This window comes from Triturus cristatus, chromosome 4_1 (assembly GCF_964204655.1).
Source record: "Triturus cristatus chromosome 4_1, aTriCri1.1, whole genome shotgun sequence".
Taxonomy (NCBI): Eukaryota; Metazoa; Chordata; class Amphibia; order Caudata; family Salamandridae; genus Triturus; species Triturus cristatus.
The window spans coordinates 1144398871-1144411316 of record NC_140585.1 but is presented as its reverse complement, the minus strand read 5'-3'; the positions used below and the strand labels follow the sequence as shown (position 1 = coordinate 1144411316).

The following is a 12446-nucleotide window of genomic DNA, read 5'->3' as shown; positions in this document are numbered from 1 at the left end:
TGGTGTCTGTCTAATAATTTTTTATTGATCATGAAATATTGTGTGATTTGTTCAATATGATGTATGTTTTTAATGATTTTTTTATGGTATTTGACAGGCTGTTTTTAATAATGAAAACATTCTTTGTACTGTCATTTTAAAGAGATACATATTATACTTTTGAAAGAATATCTGACCTGTACTGTATTTGTAGATTCATGTACCTCTCTATTTATGTTTTGGTGATATTGATTGATTTGGGGTGTTTGTATGAAAGCTGAGTGATGTATCTTACCTAAGGGGGCTTTTGTTTACTGACTTTGGTCTATTTGGGGCCCTACGCCTTTAGTACAAAGGGCCCCTCTCTTTTATTAAGTACATGAAGGCAGGCCACTTGTTTTTACTCAAGCTCAGTTAGTGGGTGCATTTACGGATGCTGTGTCATGTTAAACTGAAATTACAGGGGTTATATATATGTACATTTCTCTGGCCTGAAAAAGGAAACAATATCTTGTAAGAGAAACGGCTGGATTTATTTTGGCATTCACACACTCGTGAAAAAAGGAAAAATGTTGATGAAGGCATGCTTTGGGGTTCTCTCCGACTGCGCTAATGAATTACAAGCACGCAAATCCTGGAAGCAAGCAGGAGGGAAAACAATAAACTTTTCAAGTTGAAGCTAAACTAAACACTATGCTATCAGAAAGTTCTTATTTTCTTTTTTTTAACGAAATGTTGTGAGGGCATTTTACAGTCTCAATTATGCACTAATCAAAACACAGTTAAAAAACACAGTCAAACCTGGCTCTTTCCATTGCCGTTTTCTGGTAACTCAGCAAAATTTGTTCCCATGAGTGACACTCCTTGGTAAATCTGTAAGAGTAGGCAAGCTGGATTAAGAGAAGTAAAGACAAGACAGTTAAACATTGAAAAAGACAACTTCTTCACAACGGCATTATTTTGTGGTACAGAAAACAGCACACCAATACCACAGGATGTACCACCAGAGACTGATCACTGTCAAGACTTGCCATCGCATAGCTATATTACCACTGAAAACATGTATTTAAAGTATTTTCCAACTGAGATCATATATATATTTTCAGCACTGGTTAAGCAAATTCTTGATAAGCAAACAGAAATGTGAGAACAATTAACTGACTGAACTGCATCCACCATATTGTATGGGGGGGAAACAAGTGCAACATATTAAGTGTGTTACACATCTGTGAATTGTTAGTAACTAAACGTTATTTGAAAAAATCTAATATGTAATCATCAATGTCTCAAAAAACAATCTTGCTGAAATGTTTGGAATAACATTAGACTGAACAGAAACCAAACATGCCAGCTGAATTGTGATATTTTAATATTTTTTAAAACAACATTAAACCTTGCACTACTTCCTTGGGCAAGGTGGGATTAGAAAATACAGCTATTTTTAAAATCATGGCCTTCTCTGCTTTATTAATCACATCATACAAGAGCCCAATGTTACTTGTCAACCTCTATGGCCAGAAAGTGTCACTCATCGACGTGGTCCATCCTTCCTGGGCAAGGTGGGATTAGAAAATACAGCTATTTTTAAAATCATGGCCTTCTCTGCTTTATTAATCACATCATACAAGAGCCCAATGTTACTTGTCAGCCTCTATGGCCAGAAAGTGTCACTCATTGACGTGGTCCATCCTTCCTGGGCAACCAAAACTGCCATCTTACCCACAAATCCTAGTTCCTCTTCCAAGGACTAATTCTACTAAACAGTCCACCACTTGCAATTACTCCCTGTGATTTCAAAACCACAATCACCTAAGCTGATGGCTACCCATTTAAACGCTGGATGCCATACATCCTGGTCCCTTGTCCAACGTATGCATCAAATATGACAGCAATTCAACTTGAAAGTCCAATATCCTCTCACCCCAAAAACTCTTGTTGTCATTCCACAATCATCAGCGACTGTTGTGTTTTACAGCTGGTCTCATCCACCTCATCATAGTCATGAACATGATATCTATAAACTGACTCCTGACAGCATTCACTTCCTCCCTTGACAGTCACCTGAAGCATTGATACTTGGGACTCACACTTACTAACTACTCCCTTCCAACAAAGCACTGAACCCTAAAGAGGTGAAAGTATTGTAATTCCCAACACTGATTCAGTCACAAAAACAACTACATTGCTTGTGCTAAAATTCTGAGGAATAGTATTTCGAACTCATCTCTGTTAAGTAGGGTACTGAAATATCCCCAGAAAACAGATGCACCTTTCCAAACATAATGCTCCCTGGTCTATATCTATAATCAAAAAATCCTGATAAACAATAATAGAGGAGGAACACCCCCACAAAGCTAGGCAATGAGAGCTTTGCTTGAGGCAGATCTTTAACATTCATGTTAAAGAACATTGCCTAATAACATGATTTGAGCATGTTTGCACTGGCCTCTTATCCCAAGCAAATAAAGCAAAACATTGACAACGATCGCAATTGTGGCTTTGCCACCTTGGCACGGAAACATGAACAAAGTCCACTGATACCTTTGCCTGAACAGTCTCCACCACTGAGTCACCCCTGAATAGTCCTAAGTTTCAGATCGTAAATAAGTGTTAGCTCGAGCCCAATCATTTGCGCCTTCCCCTACTAACACTGTAACTGCAAACCTACCAGAAGCTGCAGAAACCAACAACACTTTTCCCTCACATTACTGAAGAATGAAAGTCCTACCTTTCAATATATTCTCGTATTTGGGCTTTTGCATTCTCCAGTGCTGGATTTGTTGGTGCACTAGAAACAAAAAAAAAGAAAAAAGCGCAAGACAAACATTATTTAAACACAGGTTCAAAGGATACTTTTGTCAGCATTAAAATTTCGAATAACAAATATCCTCTCCTTTGAAGGAATACATTTTGAGATCTGAAATTGAGTAGATCTAACCAAAGAAGGTTTAAGAACATATAGGCATGGAGAAGATAACTAAGATTCAATGCAGTTAGATATTCTTAGCACGTCTTCAGAGTAAAGATCACTATTGCGACAAGAGTTTCCTCCATGGAGGATTCAGACTTCCTCTCAATCAAATTAAAAAAGAAGTGAATGGAAATGTTGGCTGATCAGCAAGAAATTGTCTTTTTCTCTTAGATGTTGCTCATTCTGGCATGAGAGAGAAGTGACAGCTGACAATAGTGGCAAATGACCTAGACTCTATGTGCTTCTATTGGTTCACATGGATACTGGGAACCAGCATGGGGGTGTACCACAGAGAAGATTTAATACTGGAATGATTTAAAGATTCTGGCAATGGTTTCCGTCTCCCTCAGATAACTACAGAAAACAAGCTACATTTCATACCGTGCTAGGAGCAAAGCAATCGTAGAGTACTGCTTCTTCCTTACTAAAATTAACTTGATGTAAGTTTTTGTTGATCAAGGGGAAAGATGAGAACACATCAGCAGACTTCTTCAACTTTCAGCTAATCATTAACCCCTCATAGTGCGCCCCAAGGGGACAGTGCGGAGCCGACAAAACCACGTCCAAGATACCAACCCCTATGAAGCTTGAGTTGGTGCAACACCTATTTTGATATCAGCCCAATCATTTCTTTAGTTGCTTTTACGCACACAAAAAGATCAGGAAACATTGTTTTCATCATTTTTTGTGTGAATTTAACAATGAAATTATTTTAAGTTGGAATGGTCTGCTTTTTGACCTGTGTTTACATTTCTCGATTCTGAACACATCTAGTCTGGCATTTTCTCGCACAATTCTGTACGCCCATACTCTGTGCCAACTCTACATTGTATGCAAAAGAAACAATTGATGGACGGAATGCTAGACAATGCAAACATTCACCCCCAGTCACAGGGATCTGGGTTAAATCCAGCTTTCTTTTGCTCACCACCCCACCCCAGTTTGGACCCAGCTATATGCAAATCAGTCTTGACACTGTTCCATGCGGAAATAGTCCAGCCCGAACTGCCAAGCCAGGTCCTACCTGGACCGGAAACAAGCCTCCTGGGACCGGTTTCAGGGCATCACCCTTCTTTAGCCAGGCTAGCTTGAATCCAGTGGTGTAGTGAGCACGGGACCCACGTCGGGGCATACACTTCCCACTTAGGGCGACATATGCAAAAGGAACAATTGATGGACGGAATGCTGGACAATGCAAACATTCACCCCCAGTCACAGGGATCTGGGTTAAATCCATCATTCTTTTGCTCACCACGCCACCCCAGTTTGGACCCAGCTATATGCAAATCAGTCTTGACCCTGTTCCTTGTGGGAACAGTCCAGCCCGAACTGCCAAGCCAGGTCCTCCCTGGACCGGAAACAAGCATCCTGGGAGGACCTGGCTCATTTCATGTGCAAGATATAATCCACAATCCAGCTTCGCCAGAGAGTTCAGTTTATGGTTAGCAGCAAGTTAAAAGAAATAACAGGGAATATCCTAATCTGTGCAAAAAGCAATTCAATAGCAGCCAGTTCTTGTGCAAAGTACAGTCCATTGTCATGCTTCAATTACATTTTTAGATAGGTAACAAAAAAAAGAAAAAAATGAGACAAGCACTACGTATCCTAACTGTGCTAAGAGCAATAAATAGCAGCCGGTAAATGTGCAAAGTACAATCTAAAAAAGGAGAAAACATTAATACTTCAAAGAGGGTAATGGCACGGGGGTTAACGGCCCATTTAAAAAAATGTATAAAAGATTTAAAATATATACATAAACTCCTTAAAATAATTGAATAGTTTTGCACAGACTGGTTCGTTCTTTGGGCAAAAGAGAAAGTCACAGGCTGAAACTACATTTTTAACACAATTTTGTAGAAACATCGGCCCGAAGCCAGCGACGACGACTCAGAACGAATGCTGGGCAGACAAATGAAATATGATCCATGGTCTGAATGTTCAATTTGCAAAAATTACAAATGTTTCGATTTTTCAGATTCTGGGACCAGTTTGCTGTAAAGGTAAGAGATTCATATGACAGAGTGAGCAGTCGTCGGGTTCCATGTTCTAAATTCCAAAATAGATATTTCTGTGAGATTCTCAGTGAATTTGTCCTAGCTATTATCTTTAGTCTCTCTTTAGGTGTACAGCATTTAATATCTCTATTATAAATAATCTTGCCATTTAAGGTTTTTAATAAAAATTTAAATTCAAATGGCGGAAGAATAGTCACTGATTCTTTTTGTACACAAAAAACTTTTAGTGCCAAAGAGAAATCAAGATAGAAAGAGTAGTTCCCTGCCTTCTCGCCAAAGATTTCTTGTCCCATGAAACCTCTTAATGAATCAGGCTCACTGTTTTTTTTAACTGATAACCCCAACGTAAAACCCTGGATAAACCTTGGACATAAGAGTCTATCAGGCCAAATTCCAGTCTAATAGCAGCTGATGGAACTAACGTGTTAAAATTACAAAGTTTACGTAAAGTCTGACCTTCATTCTTATCTAAAACGCTCCAGTCCTTAACAGGGATTGATGCAATGGCATAGAGCAGGGTTGGGGGGATTTTTGCTTTAAAAACCGTCAGGAGATGTAAAAAATGCCTTCTTCCCATCCCGCTGTAAAAAATACGCAAACTATTAGCGTGGGAAGCAGCTTTACAAGAACTATGTTCAATGTGAAGTTTGTTCTTCCTATTACCCGCTATTAGTTTCCCTAAATAGAGATATGAATCCACCACCTCCAGCTGATCAGGAAAAATTTGCCATTTAAAATTACTTGATTTTCTACTTTTGTTACATTTCAAGATCCAGATTTTACTTTTTGAAAAGTTTATCTTCAAGAAATGGGCCACCGTGTAATTCTGTAATTAATTCAGATTTCTGTTCAGCCTGATAGGGGTTAGATCCATCACCACTATATCATCTGCATATAGGAGACATGCAAAAGGGCGGCTACTATTCTTTGGTGCGTCTCCCTCTAACAGAGAAGCAATCGGGTAAATCTGATATATATAAAGAAAATAGCAACGGTGCTAACAAGCAACCTTGTTTCAAGCCATTTTCTGTAGGGATTACATCGGATAGACCTTGATTTCCTCCCATTAATATCTGACACCAAGTTTGAGAATGTAGTGCGATGATTACGGATAGCAGGGGAGCTGGCAATCCCATTTTTTGCAATTTTCTCCATAGTAATGGTCGATCTACCTTATCGAAGGCAGTTGAAAAATCTATGAAAGCCATATATACATATGACCTACGATAAATTGTGTATTTCTCCTCAATTAGTTTCAACATGGAGATATTATCTAAGGTACAATGATTTTTTCTAAAACCTGCTTGCTCTATAGGGAGGACCTGCTTCTCCATCACCGATTCCGTAAGGTGATCGAGAATACTACGAGCAAATATTTTCCCCGCAGCATCTTATAAGGCTATTTGCCGGTAATTACCTAGATGTGTTCTAGGGCCTTTTTTGTACAGAGGAATTAGAATACTCCCTGACCAAGATAGAGGTGTCTTCCCCTGAGAGTAACAAAAATTAAACAGTGGGGCTAGATAAGTAGCCCACAGAAGTGGCTCCTTTTTTATTACGGTCATGGGAATTTCATCAGGGCCCATTGCTCCTGAAGATCTTTTTTTCTTAATATATCCCGCCACGTCACTAATTGAGTGTACGTAGTTGAATGCAGGGGTTTTAAACGGATCGAATGCCATGGTGCCGGGACTGGAAGAATTAAAATTCGCAGAGTAAAGTTCTGTCAGGTGAAGTTTCCAATCCTCTTCTTTAGTGGGTATGGAGAGAGATTTCACTCTTGTACCGCAGCAGTCTGCGATTATTTCCCAATACCTTTTGGAGTCATGTTTTGAGGCTGCCTCTTTTAACTGCACCCAAGCACCATCTTCCTTTCTTTGACTTTGGGAGCGTTTTTTCCTCTGTCTTTTCCTCTTTAGAAGGTTTATTAAATTAGTTCGTTCCAATGAAAAATTCAGGAACTGAGCGCTCGCCAATTTATTTATTTCCCTATTTGTAGTAATCATTGGATTAAAATGAAAGCTCTGTTTGACTGGAGCATATGATAGTTTCCATTATTTAGCCAAAGTGCCTACATGAGGGGAAAAGGCTTCGAGTATGTTCGATTGGGAATAAAGTTTCTCCCAATACAGAATCCTCATTTAACAGTATAAATACTTGAGCGGTCATAGTGTTTACAATAGTCATTTGCATTTCACACTAAAATATTCATATCTTAAGAGTATCCATGTGCTAATTCAAGGAAGAAATAGCAAAAGCATGCAATACTAAAACACTTAAGTGAATACCTCAAAAGAGTGATTCAATTAATCAGGGATGTTAATTTAGAGCATACAACATAGATGTCAAAATATTTCCTCACCTTAGTTAAGAGCATACAGGTGCAAACACTCAAAATCAAAATAAATATTTGAATTCCATTTGTCTAAGCTCAAGTATTCTGTTGGCTCTCCACTCATGGATTCTCAGACATAGCCAATGCCAAAGACTTTCAAATCTTGCCACTGACTTTGATGTGTTTCTGAGCAGTTTCTAGATGTACTTTAACTCATGTTGATGTTAGTTATACCTCTATTGTGTTCCCCCTATCAATTATTTGGCAGGAAACGTTTTTTCTGTATCAAGGAGCATAGAATTATATGGAAGGTAAACTGGCAAATGTCATTTTCTGGCCCCAGTCCACTCCCTTTTTGGCCACAGCTTGACAGATCTGAATGAACCTTTCAATAAAAACCCATAATGAATATACATTTACTGGGAGATTTCACTGAACAGAACCAAAGTAATTAGTAAAACACAAAAATGCCTTTTCAAAGGAGGTTCTGACACAAGTACTGTATATAAACAGTGGCAATAACTGGTGTTTATTTATGGTTCAGGCAGCTTTTGCATTGAAAGGCATTATTTGATTTGCCTTTAACAGGTTCATCCACAGACAGAATTGTGTGATATTTGGCAATCTACTAATTCAGTCAACTAAAGTCTGGCATGCTAGTTTTCTTGATCCTGCCATGTGGAAAAAAAGTCAATGAAGGGCTAAAAAAAGGGTTTTCACATTTTAGTTCATAGGAAATTTTGTTCAGGATTTGCACCAAACTTTGCATAATCGCTGCCGTTTTAAATCGCAAGACATGACTTGCGACTCCTGTCAGTCTCATATGGGGCACAATGGGACATATGGGAGGTGCCCGACCCTTTTTACTATGGCAGAACTGTACCTGGACAAAGAAAGCAGTACGTTGATGAGGTTTTTTTATGATCACCGTAATACACTGATTTTGCCAATGTACAAGATATTTACACTTATGATGATATACATGTTTTCTGGTACTTTAATCCAGTGAAGCGTGAGGATGTGATGTATTTGAAATACTTTGATACATAGACGATACAGGACTCCTAGCTGGTTGGACTGCTAAAGCACCAAAAGCGAAATCTCTTGTCCAGGTTTACAGTTTTGTATCCTGAAACACATTATATGCAGGGGCTAAGAGGGTTCATAGATCAATATGAGGACAGCCAATAGGTCAAAGAGCGTTGTTGTTTGGCACATTGTGTGGCATTAAATGACTGGCACCAGCAATGTGAGGGTGGGTCTGATTATTTTTATTCCGCTGACATGGAGAGGTGCGATCGATTTATATCTACACAAACTAATGAATCTCACAGTGCACTGACGTTCGATGTGCTGGATGTGAAGTAGTGGCTCCCAATATAGTTACTGCCACGGATGTGGTAACACTGCTCCGCTCAGGATTGTTTTCGTCACATTTTTATTTTGTTTAACGTTACTTTCTTCCACCTCTGTGTATCTTCCATGTGCCCCACCTCGCAACATCTCCTGTGTTACTTCCATCTGCCCCATGGATCCTTCCCTGTGTCACTTTTGAACGCTTTATTATTTTTTAAGTTACTAATGAGACTCAGATTGGTACCTAAAAAGATATATCTAAATCGGCAGTGTCACTTTGTAAATGTATGCTTGCATGGTGTGTGAGAGTAAAGGTTTTAAAAAAAAAAAACTTTAGCCATTCTACACACCATAGGGGGTGACTAAAAACCACAGGAAAAACCATAGGTTACAACAGCTTGTTCTATTCCCTTTCACATTGCATCTTTCCAGCTTAAAATTCTCTTAAGACTGCACTTCCTGTCCTACTCTGATCGCACTTTTTGTTTCACGGGTTGATAGTATTCCACTAAATAGAATAAAGCCATCATGGCTAAAATAGGCATAACATTCAGAGGTTGCAAGGGCTTACTTATCTTTGCTGATTTGATACATCCAGCCCAAAATAGGAACAAATTGCATATTGTCAAAAATTAAATGCAAGTAAACAATCTTGAAAGTTTGCTCTGATTCTCTGACAAGACTGGAGTGATTAGGGAGAGCAAGAGTTATTTTCACATCAGCCCAGTCAGTCCCTAATCTCTTGGGAAAAATCGGGCACATGGGGGCCTGAAGGCACCCGGCAAGCAATGCTCTTATTTTAGTTTTAATTACTTAGTGAGCTGTGTGATGAGGTGTATTATATTATACTGAGTCGTGAACTTCTGCAGGATTATATATGTGGCTCTCTAACATTGTATCTCTCTTGGTTTCCCCTTTGAATTCCTTCTTTTTACTTCGTACTCATGCTTTCCCAACACCTTGCGGGATGAGCACTTGAACAGTTTTTTTTTTTTACTTGATTATGATGATTTGAAATGATAGATGCGTAGCAGTGTTTTAAATGTTCTTTGTGAGAATTGGAGAAGTTTACTTAAAAAAGAAAACTATGCATGAATGTTGGCAAACAAAACATCAAAATGAGCACAAATTAACAAGGTTATACTTTTTATTCCTGTCAGCAAATAGTTCTATACAAAAACAAAAAAAATAGTAATTATGGATTTTTGTTTTAAGTGTGTTTATTCGGTGTGTCTGGTAGTTTGGGTTACCCTTTGTGTCACTGTAAAGGAATACTTGGGAGTGTACTGCAATTATAATATTTGTAAACCAGACCAATAAAGACTTAACTGTACTGTAACACAAATACACTATTAACTGTACTGTAACAAAACAGCTAATTTTGTGGAAATATGGAGCTGAAAAATTTGATTTTCTACTTTTATAACCGTATTCCTTTCTTTCAGGGGGAATCTCGCTATCCATAATGCAAATGGTTACCCTGGATATGGAAACATTTTTTCCATCTTAATACAAAGAGAAATGTTAGGCAGTTTCTAAATTTATACTCAAAACATTGAGAGCGGCTTAAAGGCAGCAAACATACCACAGTGAGCCGATATATACATATACATACACATATATATATATTACCTACTGGCGGTCGCCAGTAGGTAGTTATAGTTAGGACCCCTTTTCCATAGGAAATCCGCAACATTCTATTTTGAATAACTTTGGCGCCGGTCGATGAATCCTCGCGAATTTCTCAAAATAGGTGGGGCGCTACGCTCCGCTCCTACCCTGAAAGTCTCGGGGGGATTCGTCAAGCGGGGGCTGAGATAAAAGGGGGGTCCCAAAACGCGTTTTTCCCATGCATTTTTCCATAGGACCTTTAGAACGAGCTACAGCCCGAACGGCTGAACAGAATTACTAGAAATTTGGCAGAGAGGTAGTCCGTAGGTCAAGGAAGTGCCTTTTGTAGGTTTGGTGTAAATCTGTTCAGTAGATTCTGAGAAAATAGCCTTTAAATCAATATATATATCTGAGCCCGCTTACGGTACGCTTACCGTACGCTTACCGTACGCGTACGGTGGCGTGCGCGAGCGCGATTCTGATTGGCTCTTAGATCTTAGTAAACATTCGAATCGGCCGAAACCAGGAAGCGGCGTCCGCCATTTTGTCTCTCGCACTGAGTGTTATTTATCAAACATGATGCCCAAAAACATGTTACGGGGCTGTTTTGACAACTCCCTCCCACATAGTCATGTTGAGGGAGTCCCCAAACATCCCCCAAGAGCAAAAACGTATTTTTTTTTTTTTCGGCAATTTCGCCGAGTACGCTTACCGTACGCTTACCGTAAGCGTACGGTAAAAAATAGAATTAAAAAAAACACTATCCACACTTACCCCACCCCCTGTGCTTTTGGTGGCCGTAGGCCACCAAATGTACAGGGCTTATTACATCAGTAAAAAAACTATATTTTGGCAACATGAAATTATAAAATCGAAATAAAAAAAACACTATCCACATTGACCCCACCCCCTGTGCTTTTGGTGGCCGAAGGCCACCAAATGTACAGGGCTTATTAAAGTTGATAAAAACCGTGCACGGAACGCACTGCGTTAAGTGGGCGCGCACGCCTCGAATGGCGTAAAGTAACTTAGCATTTAAAAAACCGTACAAATTCACTGAAAAAACCATAGGTTTCACACACGTTATAGTTAGGAATTAGCATTTAAAAAACCTTGCAAATTCACTGAAAAAACCATAGGTTTCACACATGTTATAGTTAGCGGAAATTTTACTGATAAAAAACCAATGAAATTGCCCCGTTATAGTTAGTGCTGGCAACTATAACTCACGCGACCACAATCTTCTGCTGATGACATATGTGTCTTTATAAAAAAAAATATTTGTAATATATGTATAGCTAAACATGTATGGAAGAAGACATGGGCAAATAAGTGTCTAAATACAGTATTAGCATCAGCAGAGGATTGCGGTCGCGTGAGTTATAGTTGCCAGCACTAACTATAACGGGGCAATTTCATTGGTTTTTTATCAGTAAAATTTCCGCTAACTATAACATGTGTGAAACCTATGGTTTTTTCAGTGAATATATATATATATATATATATATATATATATATATATATATATATATATATATATATATATATATATATATATATATATATATATATATATATATATATTTTTATATATTTAGTACTTGAAAAATTTACAATGGGGGAATATGTGCCAGAAGAAATTACCTGCTAGGTTGTTCCGTACACCTGTGCAAGGTCCCGTCACGTTGTAGCCTTTCCGTAAAATGATTCAGTTCCTGTGTGATTGATGAAACTGCAACAAAGAAAAAAAACACAAAAATAGAAAGAAATCAAAACAAGCAGAAACTTGTGGGATCCGCTGTTCTTATTTGAATCGGTGGAAAATGGTGTAAAGATATCATAAATGCTTATGCTGAAGTACTGCGAGAAACCTTTTATCAAAGACAAATCGGATACAGGCTAGATGCTTCAGCGTATATTTGGGACATGTATTTGTGAAAAATATCTGAGTTTAACGCAACCACTGGGACTGAAATTACATTTATTATATAGAAATAATGAAATATCAATGACTATTAAATACACAGAAGATGCCTTACATAAATACATTAAAATAAAATGTAACATGAGAGGGCTCCTACAGTGACAAACATTGGAAAATGCAATTTTAAAAGACAGCGGTAAGTAAGGTCTAATAATTGTCAGCTTCCCAAAAAACATTAGATGAAAAGCAGCAATT

The 12446-nt window shown here is 38.4% G+C and overlaps 1 protein-coding gene across 7 annotated transcripts in view; it reads right to left on the bottom strand.

The window, feature by feature from the left end:
* Positions 1–12446, bottom strand: part of DSN1 (DSN1 component of MIS12 kinetochore complex) — a 261660-nt gene that overhangs the window by 97484 nt on the left and 151730 nt on the right. For all 7 annotated transcript variants that reach the window (XM_085654255.1, XM_085654258.1, XM_085654262.1 and 4 more), the window contains 3 exons: positions 11912–11999; positions 2708–2767; positions 781–852 (listed from right to left, as the gene is read on the bottom strand). In XM_085654255.1, coding sequence (XP_085510381.1) covers positions 781–852; positions 2708–2767; positions 11912–11999 — 220 coding nt within the window. The remainder of the gene's footprint in view (positions 1–780; positions 853–2707; positions 2768–11911; positions 12000–12446) is intronic.